At 36.6% G+C, this 15,277-nt stretch overlaps 1 protein-coding gene across 2 annotated transcripts in view; it reads left to right on the top strand.

The window, feature by feature from the left end:
* The window catches only part of scube3 (signal peptide, CUB domain, EGF-like 3), a 147,964-nt gene extending 132,703 nt beyond the window's left edge, over positions 1–15,261 (top strand). For both annotated transcript variants that reach the window (XM_022677573.2, XM_022677574.2), the window contains 8 exons: positions 1,272–1,475; positions 2,843–3,004; positions 3,227–3,394; positions 3,678–3,839; positions 5,348–5,545; positions 6,658–6,810; positions 6,981–7,060; positions 8,228–15,261. In XM_022677573.2, coding sequence (XP_022533294.2) covers positions 1,272–1,475; positions 2,843–3,004; positions 3,227–3,394; positions 3,678–3,839; positions 5,348–5,545; positions 6,658–6,810; positions 6,981–7,060; positions 8,228–8,380 — 1,280 coding nt within the window. In that variant the 3' untranslated portion in view covers positions 8,381–15,261. The remainder of the gene's footprint in view (positions 1–1,271; positions 1,476–2,842; positions 3,005–3,226; positions 3,395–3,677; positions 3,840–5,347; positions 5,546–6,657; positions 6,811–6,980; positions 7,061–8,227) is intronic.
* The last annotated feature ends 16 nt before the right edge of the window (positions 15,262–15,277 follow it).

The raw sequence follows: 15,277 nt of genomic DNA on the forward strand, positions 1-15,277 counted from the left end.
ACAAATGTACACCAAAACTACAACTACCTATCTGTAGAACAGTGTAACATTTTAGAAATGTTTGGAGTCAAATAAAATAAGCTAGGTAAAACGTTATCAAATGACACAACAAAAGTCTTGAAGAACATTGTTAATTGTATTCATCATGTATATTTCCAGTTATAATACTGAAAAATAAGACAATAGTTTGGAGTCCTATAAAGTCAAGTCAAAGGTTTATCATATCACACTACTAAATTCTTAAAGTTCTCTTCAAGAAGTTTCAAGTGATATTATTGTATCATTTTGGAGTAATAGGATACTAAACCTACCAAACCAAAACAGATTTAATCACTTGTGTGCTGTCCTCCACATTTCCACATCAGATATTCAGCCTGACTTTAATGCGCTTGTTTAAGCCCAAAACTGGCTAGATTTCTCTGACTGAACACAAAAAGAACCAAGGTAGAATAAACTTACAAATGCATTTATTACAGTTTTTTGTATAAAGTTAAGTGATGCTGTTTTTTTGAAAAACCTTTTTAAATAACATCAGTTGTGTAGCTGATAGTGCTGCTAAGTTTTAAACATCATTTTATAAATGTTAATTAAATATTATATAATTATAAGCTCAACATTTTCATTGCATCGCTGTAATGTTTTATATATACTGTTCTTAACTAAGTTAAAGTGATGTCAAATCAATGCAAAAAGTGTACAGTTTTCTAAACTGAACCATAACGTTTATTAAATAGTTAATTAATCCACCACATTTTGTTGTATCATTGTAATGTTTTATTTACTTTTATGTTTTTTTTTATATAAAAATGGTTATTATAAATGCTGAATAGGCCTACAGTTTATATGTATTTGGCAGAACTGAGCTATGTATATTAGTCTGTCCATTTCTCATGTGGCCCCTGATCTATGCTAATTAAGTTGGAATAGTAAAAGTAGTCAGCAGAAGAAGTTTGGGCTCTAGAGGGCACTGCTATCACTAGCAAGTATAAATCCAATGTTGTTCCATTCTTGTCTAATGGAGGATTCTGATTTCACCTGGTAGTAGAACTCACGCTCTTCTTCTGTAAAGTCATACTGTTGTGATGGATGCAGTATGTGCTTTAGCATTGTCTTGCTGAAATAGATATTGTATGAATGGCTCCTTGTAGCCCATTCATTTTGAACTCATCATGGAGTCGTGGCACTCTACAGACTAAAATATCTCAAGTAGCACTTCTGGAACAGCCCAGCCTCACATGCCGTACCCTCTTCCCCCTGCTGTGTCCTGCTAGGGAGCTGTGACCTGAGCTGTGTGAGGAGGCAGATGGAGCAGAAGATGAAGTCCTCCATTAAAGTTCTGAAAAAGTCCATAAATCAGGAGCGGTTCCTGATCCGAGTGGCGGGGCTGGAGTATGAGGTGGCTCAGAAAGTGTCCCATGCTGCAGATAAACACGAAAACTGTGGTCCAGGGAGAGAGAAGGACAGTGGCCGCTGTGGTAAGGACTTCACTGTTGGGCTGGGGCTGATGCAAGAGCAAGAATGGGTGCTCAAAAGATTTTCTTATGTAGATTACATAATTTAAATATTCACATTAAACTATTTTTTAAGCCTGTCTCCATAATTACATTATTGATTATCATAAAGTTGATGGACATACTTTTAATCATTTTTGCAGAGCTCATAGTGTTATTCTTAGAAAGAAGAGACCAATAATGTGAACAGGTCATTATCTGACATTATTGCTAAATTAAAACTGTGTTAAAAAACAAAAAAATAATAAAACACAGTATCGCAATAATTTGATATAACACTATTTTCTTAAACCCCTTATGTTGTCTTTGTTATAAAGCAGCATTTATATTTAATATATCGTCTTTGTCCAATAAAAAACCCAAAAACGCAACTAACCTTCTTAATTTTCAATGGAAGTCAATGTGAAAAGAGTTTATTTCAGGTAATTTTGGAGAATTTCTATTGGTTCATTAATCAGTACATTTTGACACAGTGTATGGGACAGTTTGTGTTTTCAAATTATGTAGTAACAAAAAAATCAAGAGAGAGACAGACAGACAGATGGCGCAAGTGAAAGTGAGACGAGTGCAAGAGAGAGAGTAACATGGCACAAGTAAAAAAAAGGGAGAGAGAGAGCGTTCACACTGGAAAGCGAAAGGCGACCATTAATCTCCTATGGCAGCGACAGTGTGTGGACAGTCTGAATGATCTGAATGCATTTCTGTGCACGCTCTCTGCTTCTTTGCTCCAACCTTCAGTCAGAGCTAAACATCTCAGCTATGGGCTGGGTCAGTAGCAAGTTATTCATTTTCTGGGTCACGTTCAGTGGTTCCACAAGTCTCTTAAAACTTTGATGGTTCGTAAAGAATACACATACCGTTACACCCCTAATCATTATGTCATTAAGATTGTCATTCTGTCATAAAATGGTCTTTACAATACAATAATATGGATGACTGCAGTTATTTCTGGGACAACATTGTCTATACAAAAATTTGTTATAGTGGCAGATCAAATTTTTTTTTATTATTTCAAATATTTAGCAAACTGTGAAATTTTACGGTGAAAGTTTATTGTAAAATTCTGGATTTTTGTCTGAATTGGATGCAGCTCTTTAGTAGGAAAGTAATGTTTTGTTGTAAAGTGATAAAGGCAGGACAGCAGTATGAGTTCAGTAGCTGTAAGAGGTCAGTAGCTGTATGAGGTCAGTAGCTGTATGAGGTCAGTAGCAGTATGAGGTCAGTAGCTGTATGAGGTCAGTAGCTGTATGAGGTCAGTAGCAGTATGAGGTCAGTAGCTGTATGAGGTCAGTAGCTGTGTTTGTCTCACTGTCTCCTCCTGCTCCTCTCAGTCAGATGTTTGCCCGGCTCGTATTACCACGGTGAGATGGAGCGCTGTGTCCAGTGTCCTCCCGGAACCTTCCAGGAGCGCGAGGGTCAGCTGGCCTGTGACCTTTGCCCTGGAGGAGATCGCCACGGCCCATCAGGAGCTCGCAACATCACTTCCTGCTCAGGTAAACAAGACTAACCAGGACCAAACCACTGAAGCAGATCAGACAGGTTTTTTATTTTCAACTCATTATTTATTGAATTCTAACAAATTTAAATCCTATATAACACTGTTTTTTGTGATTATTATATAAAAATGTTTTCAAAATCCAATACACTTCAATTTGTTATTTGTATTATTGTTAAAATGATAATACTATTACTAATGTACTGTTCTCTACCCCCAGGTCAGTGTCCATCAGGGCATTACTCCGGCGATGGCTTTAAGCCGTGCCATCCTTGCCCTCGGGGAACGTACCAACCTGATCCTGGCCGGACCCTCTGCTTCCCCTGCGGAGGGGGACTCGACACCAAGAAAGAGGGAGCCAACTCTTTCCACGACTGTGAGGTCAAAGGTTAGCCCCGCCTTGTGTGTCCTAATTCTAATACTATAGAGAGTTTAACAATGTAGATATTTAATGATCAGCTGGAGTGGGTTACAGTCCAAGCGTACAATCCAAAAGTAAGGTTGATTTATTGCAATTGGTTTTCATTTTTCATAAATCACATATAAAACAAGTAGGTAAAGGAAACAAGCACCACAGTCTAATGTGGAATTCCTGATTTGCTCTGGATTTGCTGTATCACGTTTTGTTACTCACTGCATGTGGTGTGTAATGGCTGTGTTTATGGTTGCAGTGTCTTGTGCTGCGGGACATTACTACAACACATCTGTGCATCGTTGTATCCGCTGTCCTGTCGGCACCTACCAGTCAGACTTAAAACAGAACTACTGCATCTCCTGCCCCGGAAACACCACCACAGACTTTGATGGAGCTACCAGCGTCTCTCAGTGCAAGAGTAAGCAGCTTCTGCTGGAGGGTTTTTTATTTATGTTCTCTTAACAGCCTTTTCAAGTCTATTTAAAGTTTGGTAACATTAATTCCTGATAAATGTACTAAATAACTGATTATAATGTGGAACTGATTCCTGTGTTTGGTCTGTTTTCATGCCTTTGGATGGAGTTTGGATGCATTCAAAAGGCAGCATTCACACTTACTCAAACAAACCACTTTGTTTTAATAGAACCAAAGCAGACAAGTATAAACACACCCTTGTTTTTTACGCTTGGTTATCCTTAGTGTTGAAGGTTGTAGGAGCAAGTTGCTGCTTGACATGTTACTGAGTGAATTTCTTTGCTAGCTGTGTACTAAAGTGTTCACTGAGTTTTTGCAACCTAATTGTATTTGAGGTGTTCTAAGACATTTAAGTGCAGCAAAGCATAGCTACATATTTAAACTTAAAATGCAGATACATGTTTGGTCATCTCTGTGGTATAATTTACACCTGATCACTTCGTATCACTTAGTGACTAGTATCTGAATTTGCTCATTGTGTGGCAGTTATTACTAGTGTTTTGGTTGTCCTGGGAGGAGATTCGGTTGTTGAACGTGTCTTGGAGAGACAGGTGAGTTTACACTGCTGTAACGTGGATCAAATACGGCTCAAACTTCTGAAGTGGTTTGATTGATGGAATTTGAATCTTTTTAAATGTGTCTCAGACCACCTTCTCAAGTGGTTTGAATTAGAGATGGGAGGATGGAGCAGCTATGTATCTGTATCTGCTGATTTTCAGCCAAATGGACGATGTTGGGATACCTATTTCTGCGGTATTGGCTTCTAATTAAATATAAATATTATTTTTGAAATAAACCTTTTCCCCCAATTATCTCTCTTGTAATCCGTTTATTTTGGGGAGTAAATCACTTCCGTTTATTTACAGTCAGCTCAGATTCCCAGTGTTTTCTATGTAGCATTAATGTAGCATTTGGCCCCACCCAAGATCGGTATCATCCATCGGCCTATCGAGCTGAAAGACAATCGGTGCTTAAAATCGGTCCAACTTTATGTTGAATTATAAGATTTGTAGCTGTTTTAAATGTGTCTCAGGTGCATTTACACTTGGGTGCATTTTTAAGTCTTGATTTCATCCAGTTATAATATTCAAACGCAGAAATGATAAAGAGACCTGTACATATTGAAACTCTTGAGTTATTTAAGGTTAGACTCAAGAGTCAAGTCTTTCTGTAGGTTTTATTTATTTGATTCAGTCAGTTTGTATCTTCTGAACTGGTCTTAAATCTGTCTAAACTCCACAGTGATGTTTGTTTATACTCCTCGCTGTAAGTCATACAGGAATAAAGGAATGCTGGGAGTTTTGGGAGGGAAGCCAGCCGATAGAGAAGTAATTGAAAAATTCCGGCTAAACACAAACACGTTTGTTTTTCATTGGCTTACTGGCTCGCCTTCTAGACATACTGTCAGCCTATCCAGTAACTGTATCATGTGTGTGTGTGTGTGTGTTGTAGACCGGGAATGCGGAGGTGAAATCGGAGAGTTCATCGGGTACATCGAGTCACCCAACTACCCTGGAGATTACCCTGCTAATGTAGATTGTATATGGACCATCAACCCCCCCAGCAAGCGAAAAATTCTTATTGTGGTGCCGGAAATCTTCCTGCGGTCTGACGATGACTGTGGAGATGTGCTGGTGATGAGGAAGAACTGTAAGTTTCTGCTGTTAAATTAGTTTTAATAATACAGAGATTACAGAGAAGGAAAATTATCTGATTAGATTTCCACATCATTCTATACCAACAATAATTTAATCAGAAATCATTTTTACTGTTGTACATTATATTCCATATGCCAACTCTGTAGTGCTCAAATATTATTTTTAATGTGATTTCTTTAAATGGGGTAATTGAGGTTGCACATCTTTACATATAGAAGCTGACAGAGAGAATCTATTTTGTGAGGCAATATTTTATGTTTTACATGTTTCCTGTACTGGAGGACCCCTGCCCTGCAAATTTTAGCGTTTACCCTGCTCCCAACACACCTGATCCAGCTTATCAGCTCATTTACTAGTTCTGCCCCACCAGCTCCTCCCCAGATGCAAAGCTCACACGGGTTGCCAGATTGACACACATTGGCATGCAATAATGAGTCTTACTCTGTAGCTGATCAGTGAATATAAATATTTGCAGTGTACAAAATTACCTAGTTATGGTCAGCAACCTTACTGAAGCTCAGTGATTACTTGTTCAGCCAAAAATTTCCGGGTGCAGCACACTGTTTGTGTTCTATTGTCTATACCTGGCAACCCTGAGTGCGAAAATGGACAGATTCAAAGGCTACTGTCCACACAGATTTCTGTGATGTACCACACAGTTCAAATAAGAACATACTGGCTGAAACTCAGCTGATAAGAGCTGCCAGTGCTTAAAATTAGTTTCCTTAGTATATGATAAAACATCCTGACCATATTATAAGTTACTACAGAAAATATAATCCTTAATGATTATTTTTAACTTATGTTTTAAAAAAATAATGCATGTAACATTCCAGTATTCCAGTAAGCTTAAGAAATTAAACTTACAAACTTTAAAACTAGCTAAACTTTAAAACTAGCTAACTTTCACTGAACAAAATGACGTAAAAATACAAAATATCTAGAACATGTCTAGTTCTTATTTTTAATTTCCTGTTTTCATCTTATAAAGAGAAAAATAAGTAATACAACCATGATTGTTTAATATAGAGATTGCAGTGTTGTGTCTGTATCCACAGTTTGTTCTGAAGTATTTAATGTGATTTTGTATTTTACGCTGCACAGGGTCGGTAACCTCCATAACCACGTATGAGACGTGTCAGACGTACGAGCGGCCAATCGCCTTCACCGCTCGCTCCAGACGCCTCTGGATCAATTTCAAATCCAACGATGCCAACAGCGCTCGCGGCTTCCAAATACCTTACGTCACATATGATGGTAAAAAAAATCCCATTCAGTTTCCATTAATGGAACACTAATGAAATCACACCTTAGAACATGGTTAAATATAAGTCTGTTCTCTAATTAAAAGCTTAAATGTGAACATAATTAAATAAAATAAAAGAGTAGCACAGTAGGTTTGATACTGTTGTGTGTTCTGTTTTTAGAGGACTATGAGCAGTTGGTTGAAGACATTGTCCGAGATGGGAGACTCTATGCCTCTGAAAATCATCAAGAAATCCTGAAGGTTAGATTTCTTATATTTAACAATAATTAGATTACTTTTGTTTTGCTTTTTTGTCATACTTACATTTTTCAAATTATGAAACAAACTTTAATATCAGACAGATATATCCTGACTAAATATAAAAAGCACTTTTTAAATGTTTTTTTTTTTTTTTTTTTTTATTAAACCAATCTCGCCCTGTGTAAAAAAAGTATTTGCCCCTAAACCTTATAACTAGGTTGAGCCACGCTTGGCCGCAACAACTGCAATCAAGCTTTACCGAAAAATGGAAATAAGCCTTTCACATCTTTTACATGTGAAGGAATTTTGCTCCACTCTTCTTTACAGAATTGTTTTAATTGAGACACTCAAGGGTTTTCAAGCATGAACCGCCGGAACATCACTTTACCACCACCATATTTTACATTCAGAATGAGGTTTTTCTGAAATTACGTGTTTGTTTTTTTTGCCAGATGTAACGAGACACATACCATCCAAAAAGTTTCGTAGCATTGTAACGTCAGTTAAAAGAATATTTTAGAATATAAGTCCTGGGGATCATCAAGATGTTTTTCGGTAAATGTGAGATGTGTTCTTTTGTGACCTCCTGGATGAGTTGTCCATGCTCTTTTGGAATTATTTCGGTCAGCCCGGCCATTCCTGTGAGTGTTTTTTCTATTTGTAAATATTAATAGCTCTTACTGTGGTCCACTGGTGTCTCAAAGCCTTAGAAATTTGAGACTTTGTAACCTTTTTCAGACTGTTATGACTTTGTTTTTTATCTGTTTTTGAATTTCTTCAGATCGGGGCATAATAGTTGGATAGATTTTTTTCCCTTAATGAATTAAATCAGTATTTTAAAAGTGTTTTTATATTTACTCAGGATGTATTTGTCAGATATTAAATTTAGTTTGATAATCTAAACATGTAAGTATATATATATAAAAAAACAATCTGCAAGGCGTTTCTACAGTGGGAAAAATACTTTTTCACGCCACTGTAGATTCAAACTGGAGTTGAGTTTTGGAGGTTTTTGGAGTTGTTTTGCTATCTTGACCTGCTTTCAGTTTAAAGGACAAAATCTTCAAGACTGCTACTTTAAGTTCTTGAAGATTTTTCTCATTACATATTTCTTCTTCTTCTATGGTATTTCTCTATACCCAACGCTTTTTTATCTTCTCTTATCAGGATAAAAAATTAATCAAGACACTCTTCGATGTTCTGGCTCACCCGAACAACTACTACAAGTACACGGCTCGGGATTCCAACGAGATGCTCCCGCGGTCCTTCATCCGCCTCATCAGCAGCAAAGTCTCAGCCTTCCTCCGGCCATACAAGTAGTCTGATAAACCATCCTCACACCATCCTCATCCTCAGACCGACATTATCACCAGCCTTCCACCACCTTCTCCAGTCCATCTAGCATGCTTTTTATAATAAAACATAAACAAAAATCCAAACAAGATACAGCTTTACTGGCTTCAAAAACCTACCGCACACTACGCAGATTCAAACATCTGTCTTCTCTATCAGTTTATTATTATTAATATTATTATTATTAGTTTATTCTTATCAGTCATCTCCTCTGAGAAAAAGGGTATATATGTGTAGAAGAACCAACCCAGCAGAACCTTTCAAGTCCGTTCCAGCTGAACCGCAGACTGGAGTTGATGGGTTTTGGAGCGTCCGGTTCCTCAGTATCTGTCTGTCACCACTCTGTGTTTGTGTTTATGTGTTTGTTGGTTAATTGAATGTTTGTTTGTCTGTTTCTTTGATGTCGTTTTCGGTCCTGACACGTCCTGACAAACACAAGACGGTGAAAGGGCTAAAATAGTCCAAACCATGTAACTGTAACTGTGTGTGGAATCACAGATGAGTCCAGCCTTGGTAAAACAGGGAGGTTTGAGAGTTACAGAGAATTTTAATCCGTTTTTTACTTAAAATTCAAATATGTAAATAATTTCCACATTAATAACATGTAATACATCACAGTTTTAACAGTTAGTTTGACCCACAACTGTGTTAATGTGATGCGTTTGTTTGGTAGCACTTTCTGTTACTTTTACTTTCTACAGTTACTTTCTGTTTCCTCTGAGTTCCTGAGTGTTAGAATGTATGAAGTACAATAGATTGTTCCCACTTCAGAATGTCTTCCAAATTTGTCCAAGTTTAGACACTAGACTTCACAAAATGAATGGGTTCATATGTAGCAATTGTGCAATATCAGTTTTTTAAATGTTATTCTAAAAAAATATATCACGTTTCAATTCTGCAGACATATTTTCTAAAACGTTTAACCCTCCTATTATCTATTATCTATAATTTAATGTTTAAAGCCTCTGAAAAAATGGTTGACATTAGTTTTGTGATTCATATTTATCGCCTTCTCTTAATTTGCTGGAGACAATAAGTAAAAAATAAGATGTTTCAAATATATCAGCTTCAATATCTGTTTTATTGAGGCTGTTTTATTGGCATAAAACATACGAAATCTTACTATTTTACACATATTTGTGTAGTAATAGTGTTAAGGTCACTGTGACTTTCCTTTTTAGAACCTTTCTCTAAATATCTCTTCACTGTAGGCCTTAAATTAACAACACAATACTTATATAATATGAATAAAACACTTATAATAATGCCAGAACCACTGATCATTTGTCAAAATACAAAAAAAAAAACATAAAGAAACTGATAAATTTTGCTAACATGTTAAATTATCTGGAATTATAATAATTTTCTGGAGGTTTAAATTGCTGGGGTCGTATTGACCCAGAGAATACATTTGAGAATAGCAGGAGGGTTAAACTCATCAGCAATCCAACACAACAATACATTACAGTAGCAGTAATTCTAGCATCTTTACTGCCTCAAAACTGTTTACTGTAGAGAAATGGAAGCCAAGTTTTCTAGTAAAACATTTTTTAGTAAGATACATCATTCTACTTTTTAAAATTAAAGGAATAACATGCATTCATTCTACTCTCATTCATTGAGGACTCACTCACAGGCTCCATTCAGCGGTTTGCAGTCATTTTGTGAGGTAATTCCAGGTGCGAGCCGATTGTTGTTTTATACTCAGCAACTGGGGCGGATCAGTGCGGATTCAGAAACGCCCTGAGTATTTTTAATCAATAACTCATTACTCAGTTATCAAACAACTTTTCTCTAACTTTGATGGCTAGGGCATGCCAGAAACAAAGAAGAATGCCCAAACAAAATCATAGAGAAACACTGTAAAAGAAAGCGACTGTAAAAGAAAGTGCTACCATTTACATTTTCCAAAAAAGATCGTTGGAAAAATAGCTGCACCCAGAAGGAAGTGTGGGATTGTAATGCTATTTGGAAGAAAGATAAAGGATAGCAGGAATAGTAAATGATTAAACATTCAGAATTAGTGTGTAACGTTTGTAACTCAATGTGCCAGATGTCTCAGCATGGAGATGTAGAGGTTCTAAATGGTGTTCTGTAACAATCCATTTCAAGTAGTTTGAATGTTCTCATGCAGTTCCTGCAGATTTTGCGGTAGGGCTTTAGAGATAAAGCATTGGTAGCATGTCTGATAGCACTCCACACATTTTTAATTGTGGATAGCTCTGGCAATAAGTCTGGACATGGCATAGCTTCTGTTTCTTTAAGGCAAGCTTGAAACAGAAGCAGTATGTGGATGAGCATTGTCTTGTTGGAATAGTGCACCAGAGTGTGCACGCCATGACACCAGAACTTCTGGTCATTTAATGTGTGACAAAAAACTGCTGATCTTGGTGCGGACCACAGGACCTCCGCACACGGGTTTGTTGGTTATAAGAAACTCCACAACAGTCTGGAACGACTACCCACCAAGTTTCATGCCTGTTGGTTAATTCCTTCTTGGTGCAGCAATTTTTTTATTTTTTATGTTTTATTTCTGTGGAAATTAGATACGTATTTGATTGGAGTAACACATCACTTCTTGTTGATGATGTAAGTGGATGTGAAGTAAAATATGAGATGTGCTTTAAAATTCACGTTATATTTTTACTTCCTTTTATCATTTTTTCATACAGTTTATCCATCCAGTATTCTCTGACATTCTCTCGCCAATTACGACCTTTTTGTTTCACTTCATATCGTACATTTCAGCTCTTAGAGCATCTTTAATCTTACTGCCACGCTGTTAAAACAGTAAACGTGTAAGTTTTGTCTGTTCAGATTGTATTATTGTCAATTGCATATTCATTTATGACCTTATACTCCTGATAATTTAACAAGGCGTAGAAGACGTAGTGCATTTTGTTTCGAGGTTGAGAAAAAAAAAAAGAGTTGTGAGAGGAGTTCCGGCTGATGTTGAGAAACAGTGTTTAGTGGAGGAACGAGACGTAGACGTGCGATTGCTGCTTCTTCAGAAAAAAAAAAAACGTCACTTTAAACCTGCTACGCTACATTCACGATTTCCAACTTCCTCCATTTAAAGGCAATTTAAAGGGGAATTCCAGAACAAAAAAAAAATTATACTGTAATAACTGTTCACTGATGTGCTGAAGTGTTTTAAAATGCACTTTTCAACAGAGACAGAAAGATTATTTTTGGATTGGTTGTTTTAACATGGAAAGTCTTCAGCAGTTTAAATCACCTTAGCATTAACATCATAGCAAAAATCAGGTTTCCATCCATGTGTTTCAAATAGAACAATAGTGAATGTTAAGTAAAAACTGCATAAAAATGCATCTTCAAAATAAATAATAAAAAAGTAAATAAAATAACAGAAGGCAATGGCCTACTGACACTGATTAGAAAATGAAAGTGTTAATTTAATATTAACATTAGATTACGTTAGCCAATCAGCTCTGTCCCTGCTTTCCTATTTTGTAAAATACAACCATATATTTAAAAGACCCATTTTTAGCATCTTAGCAGCTCATGTTTAGCTCATGTTTTTCTATAGGACAGAAAGCTTATTTTTGGTTAATTAATAATAAGTGGACTTTAAAGATATGTACATTTTAAATAAAACAGAAACACCTTTTTCAACTTAAGTGAGAAGAACTGGGAAGTGCTTTAACAAAGAAAATTTTACATGTTCTTCAAGAGAATATAAAGAGAAAAAACATTCACAATATTTTTAGCAAATTAAATTAAAAGCTGGATGGAAACCTAAGAGAGTAAAAAGAATTTGACGTGAAATTATTAATTAATTCATTTTCGCCATATTGTCGCTGTTACGCAAAAAAAAAAACCTTGCATCTACATTTTTGCTATTTTTAAATGTTTGGACTTGTCAATCTGGCTGTTGTTAAATTTCATTTAAAATACTTATAGAAATGCTTAAACAATGATGGTGGTCCAGCGCTGCCACTGTGAGGAGTCTAAGAGATTACTGTGGCCATGATCTGTCTGGGTGTGAAGTTGTTGTTCAGCACAGGCATCTGTTAGCTGGTGTATCAGAGCTGGGTCACTGCACTTTCCTCTTAAGGAGCTTTCACATTGCAGGCGGCAGCTGTACTGCTGTAAGCTGCTGTAAACAGATACATGTGTACAGATGCTGTAGCTACATCACACACCAAAACACTGCTTACAGACATGACATTTTTTAAAAACTCGCCTAATATCAGCAGGCAGCCAATGCAACTACAAATGGCCAGCGTCCAGCAGAGCAGAACGCAACACAGCATTCTCCTGGCGATGTAATAAAACACCTTATAAGAGCACAGCTGGCCACATTCTCTGTGGGAGGGTAGATGTTCATTACTCCTGCTGTGTTGTTCATGTTGTTCAGCACAGGTATCTGTTGGCTGATGTATCAGAGCTGGGGATCCGGTGCTTTCCTAAACAGTGCAGGGCCCATGAGGTCACCAGCCCCGCCCCCACCCACACAATGTTGTGTGTCCGGACCGATCAAGAGCTGAGTCAGCGCTGAGCTCAACTTAAAACCCGAGGAAAACAGCAAAACAACAGTAATCGGCCCTTTAATCAGGCATTTAAATGGCTTTTTAAAAGGTAAATAAGAGCGAATTCAGCTGTAACTGGAAATATCTGCGCAAAACTGTGCTGGACTGAGGTGCACAGCTTTCGACACATGCGTTTACAAGCACATGAAGCGAGGTAACAGTATGGTAACCGAGGTAACCACATGGCACGTGTTCAGCCATGTGGATGGAGGCCATGTGGTTACCTGTGTTTACTCCTAGACCCCCACCCCCCCTCGAACTCCCCCACCCCCTCTTTCTCTCGCTTCTGGCACAGGCAGCAGGAGCCTGTCACTTACACAGACACAAAGACAACGCTTCTTGTGTCAAGAATCAAAACATTGCAACATGACATGTTTGATTTAATTGCCTTAAGTGACAACGCACGTCCTGCGATGTGACTATTGCGCATCAGAGGACATGTGTGTGCTTTCACCCTTCTAGTGTTGGGACATCACTAGAGATGGGGCTTGATTAGTGATGACTAATGACACACAACTAAAAATAAATGACTGCATTTATTTCAATTACATTGACTCCCATTGACAGTTATGTAAAATTGACTTTTTGGAGATACAAGGTTTTTGCATTTTTGTAACAGCAACAATTAATAAATGATTATTTTCATTTAAATACACACTATACAGTCTACATATCATAAAGAGATGAGTTATCATGCATGTTTGTTTGTTTGTTTTGGATAATGGATGATGTCCCGTATGCTGAAGCAGTTCCACCAGGCTTCACATACGAGTTCTAAACGCATTATGTGTGCCTTATGAATGTGTGTGATGTTTTGTTTGATGTTCTCTTCCGATATAAAGTGTTACTGTTGAAAGGAGAAGTTTGGAGAGAGTTTGAGAGGGTTAATAAGAGCAGGTGATGTAACCTCACCTTTCTTTCTTTCTTTCTTTCTTTCTTATTTTTTGTTGTTTTTTTTTTTCTTTGGTTGTATATTGTAAATATTAAATAAACGTAGACTAATTTTGAGTCGGAGAGCTAAGGCCAGTCCCGAATAATGTTCTATAGACCCTTGTATTAAGGGGGAATTTGTAATAATACCAGCCAGCAAAAGTTCAGCCACAAAAACAGGAGATTCAAAGTTTGTACAAACTTCACTTTTAGAGCAAAATGTTTTTTTGTTAATGTTTTTATTCCCAATGTTTTGATATTTTGCCCCAGCCTCTCTTCCAAAGACCACCTTCCAAATGTGCAATGAATTTAGCATTCAGCATCACTACCCAGCAGGCACCAGACATCAATCTGATATTAGAAAAAGGATGGCTCTGACAAATACTGTTAAAGTGAAAATTAAAACGAAAAAATGTAAAAAAAAATAAATAAATAAATAAAAAAAAAACAATGATGTACAGAAGTTGAATTTTGATTGGAAACAAAGTCATTTTCTTATCCATCAGAAACCAACAGTGGGTTTACATTGTTTAAATGTTAGATGTAAAATGTTGGTTACTGAACACCATGTTAAGTATTCTGTATCAACCTGACGTTGGAATTAGATGTTGTTTTAAATTTTGGACACCCAATGTTAAAAAACTACTTTCAGCCAGTTAACAATGTCTATTGTTGTAGGTGGCCAGCTGGGTAGTTTTAGGCCAAAAAATGAACAAATAAATAAATATTAAAAGACAAATGATAATGCCTTAGCTTTTATTGAAAAAGGACAGTAATAAAAAGAGCAGACATGATAACTGAAGATTTCTGCTTTGCCCACGAAAGCCCTTAATATAAAGGTTAAACTTGGTGTTGAATTGATATTAAATGTTATATAAAGTTAGATTTACTCTAGAACTGTATAGAACTTTCAAAACTCATCCGTCATACTTACAAAACATTTTCCTTTTTTTTGCAACTTATTTTACTGCTAAATGTAATTATTTTTGTTACAGTGCTGCTGGAATTAAAAGAAAGGGATTTGTGTTCATTTTCACAAAAAAGTTGCTTGTGAAACAGCTGAATATGATAAAGTCTGTGGCAAAGAATCTGATGTTTTGTTCTGTTGAATGTTAGAAAAAGTAAATGCTGGTCAGTGTGGGACTGTAGATCTCACTGTTGTTCATTTCTCCAACTGTAGAACTTTCATTAATGACACAATGCAACTTTTTCCCCATTTTCTTTGAGAAATGACTTTGCCACAAGGTTTCATGGAATGGGTAACGGTATTTGCACTTGAAAAAAATGTTTATGCTCATGTAAAAATGTCTAGATTTTGTATTTGTCTTTTTAAATGAAAGGAATTGGTGTTCTTAAAAACTTTCACTTGTCTCGTCTTTGT

The sequence above is a fragment of the Astyanax mexicanus genome, chromosome 13 (genome assembly GCF_023375975.1).
Source record: "Astyanax mexicanus isolate ESR-SI-001 chromosome 13, AstMex3_surface, whole genome shotgun sequence".
Classification (NCBI taxonomy): Eukaryota; Metazoa; Chordata; class Actinopteri; order Characiformes; family Acestrorhamphidae; genus Astyanax; species Astyanax mexicanus.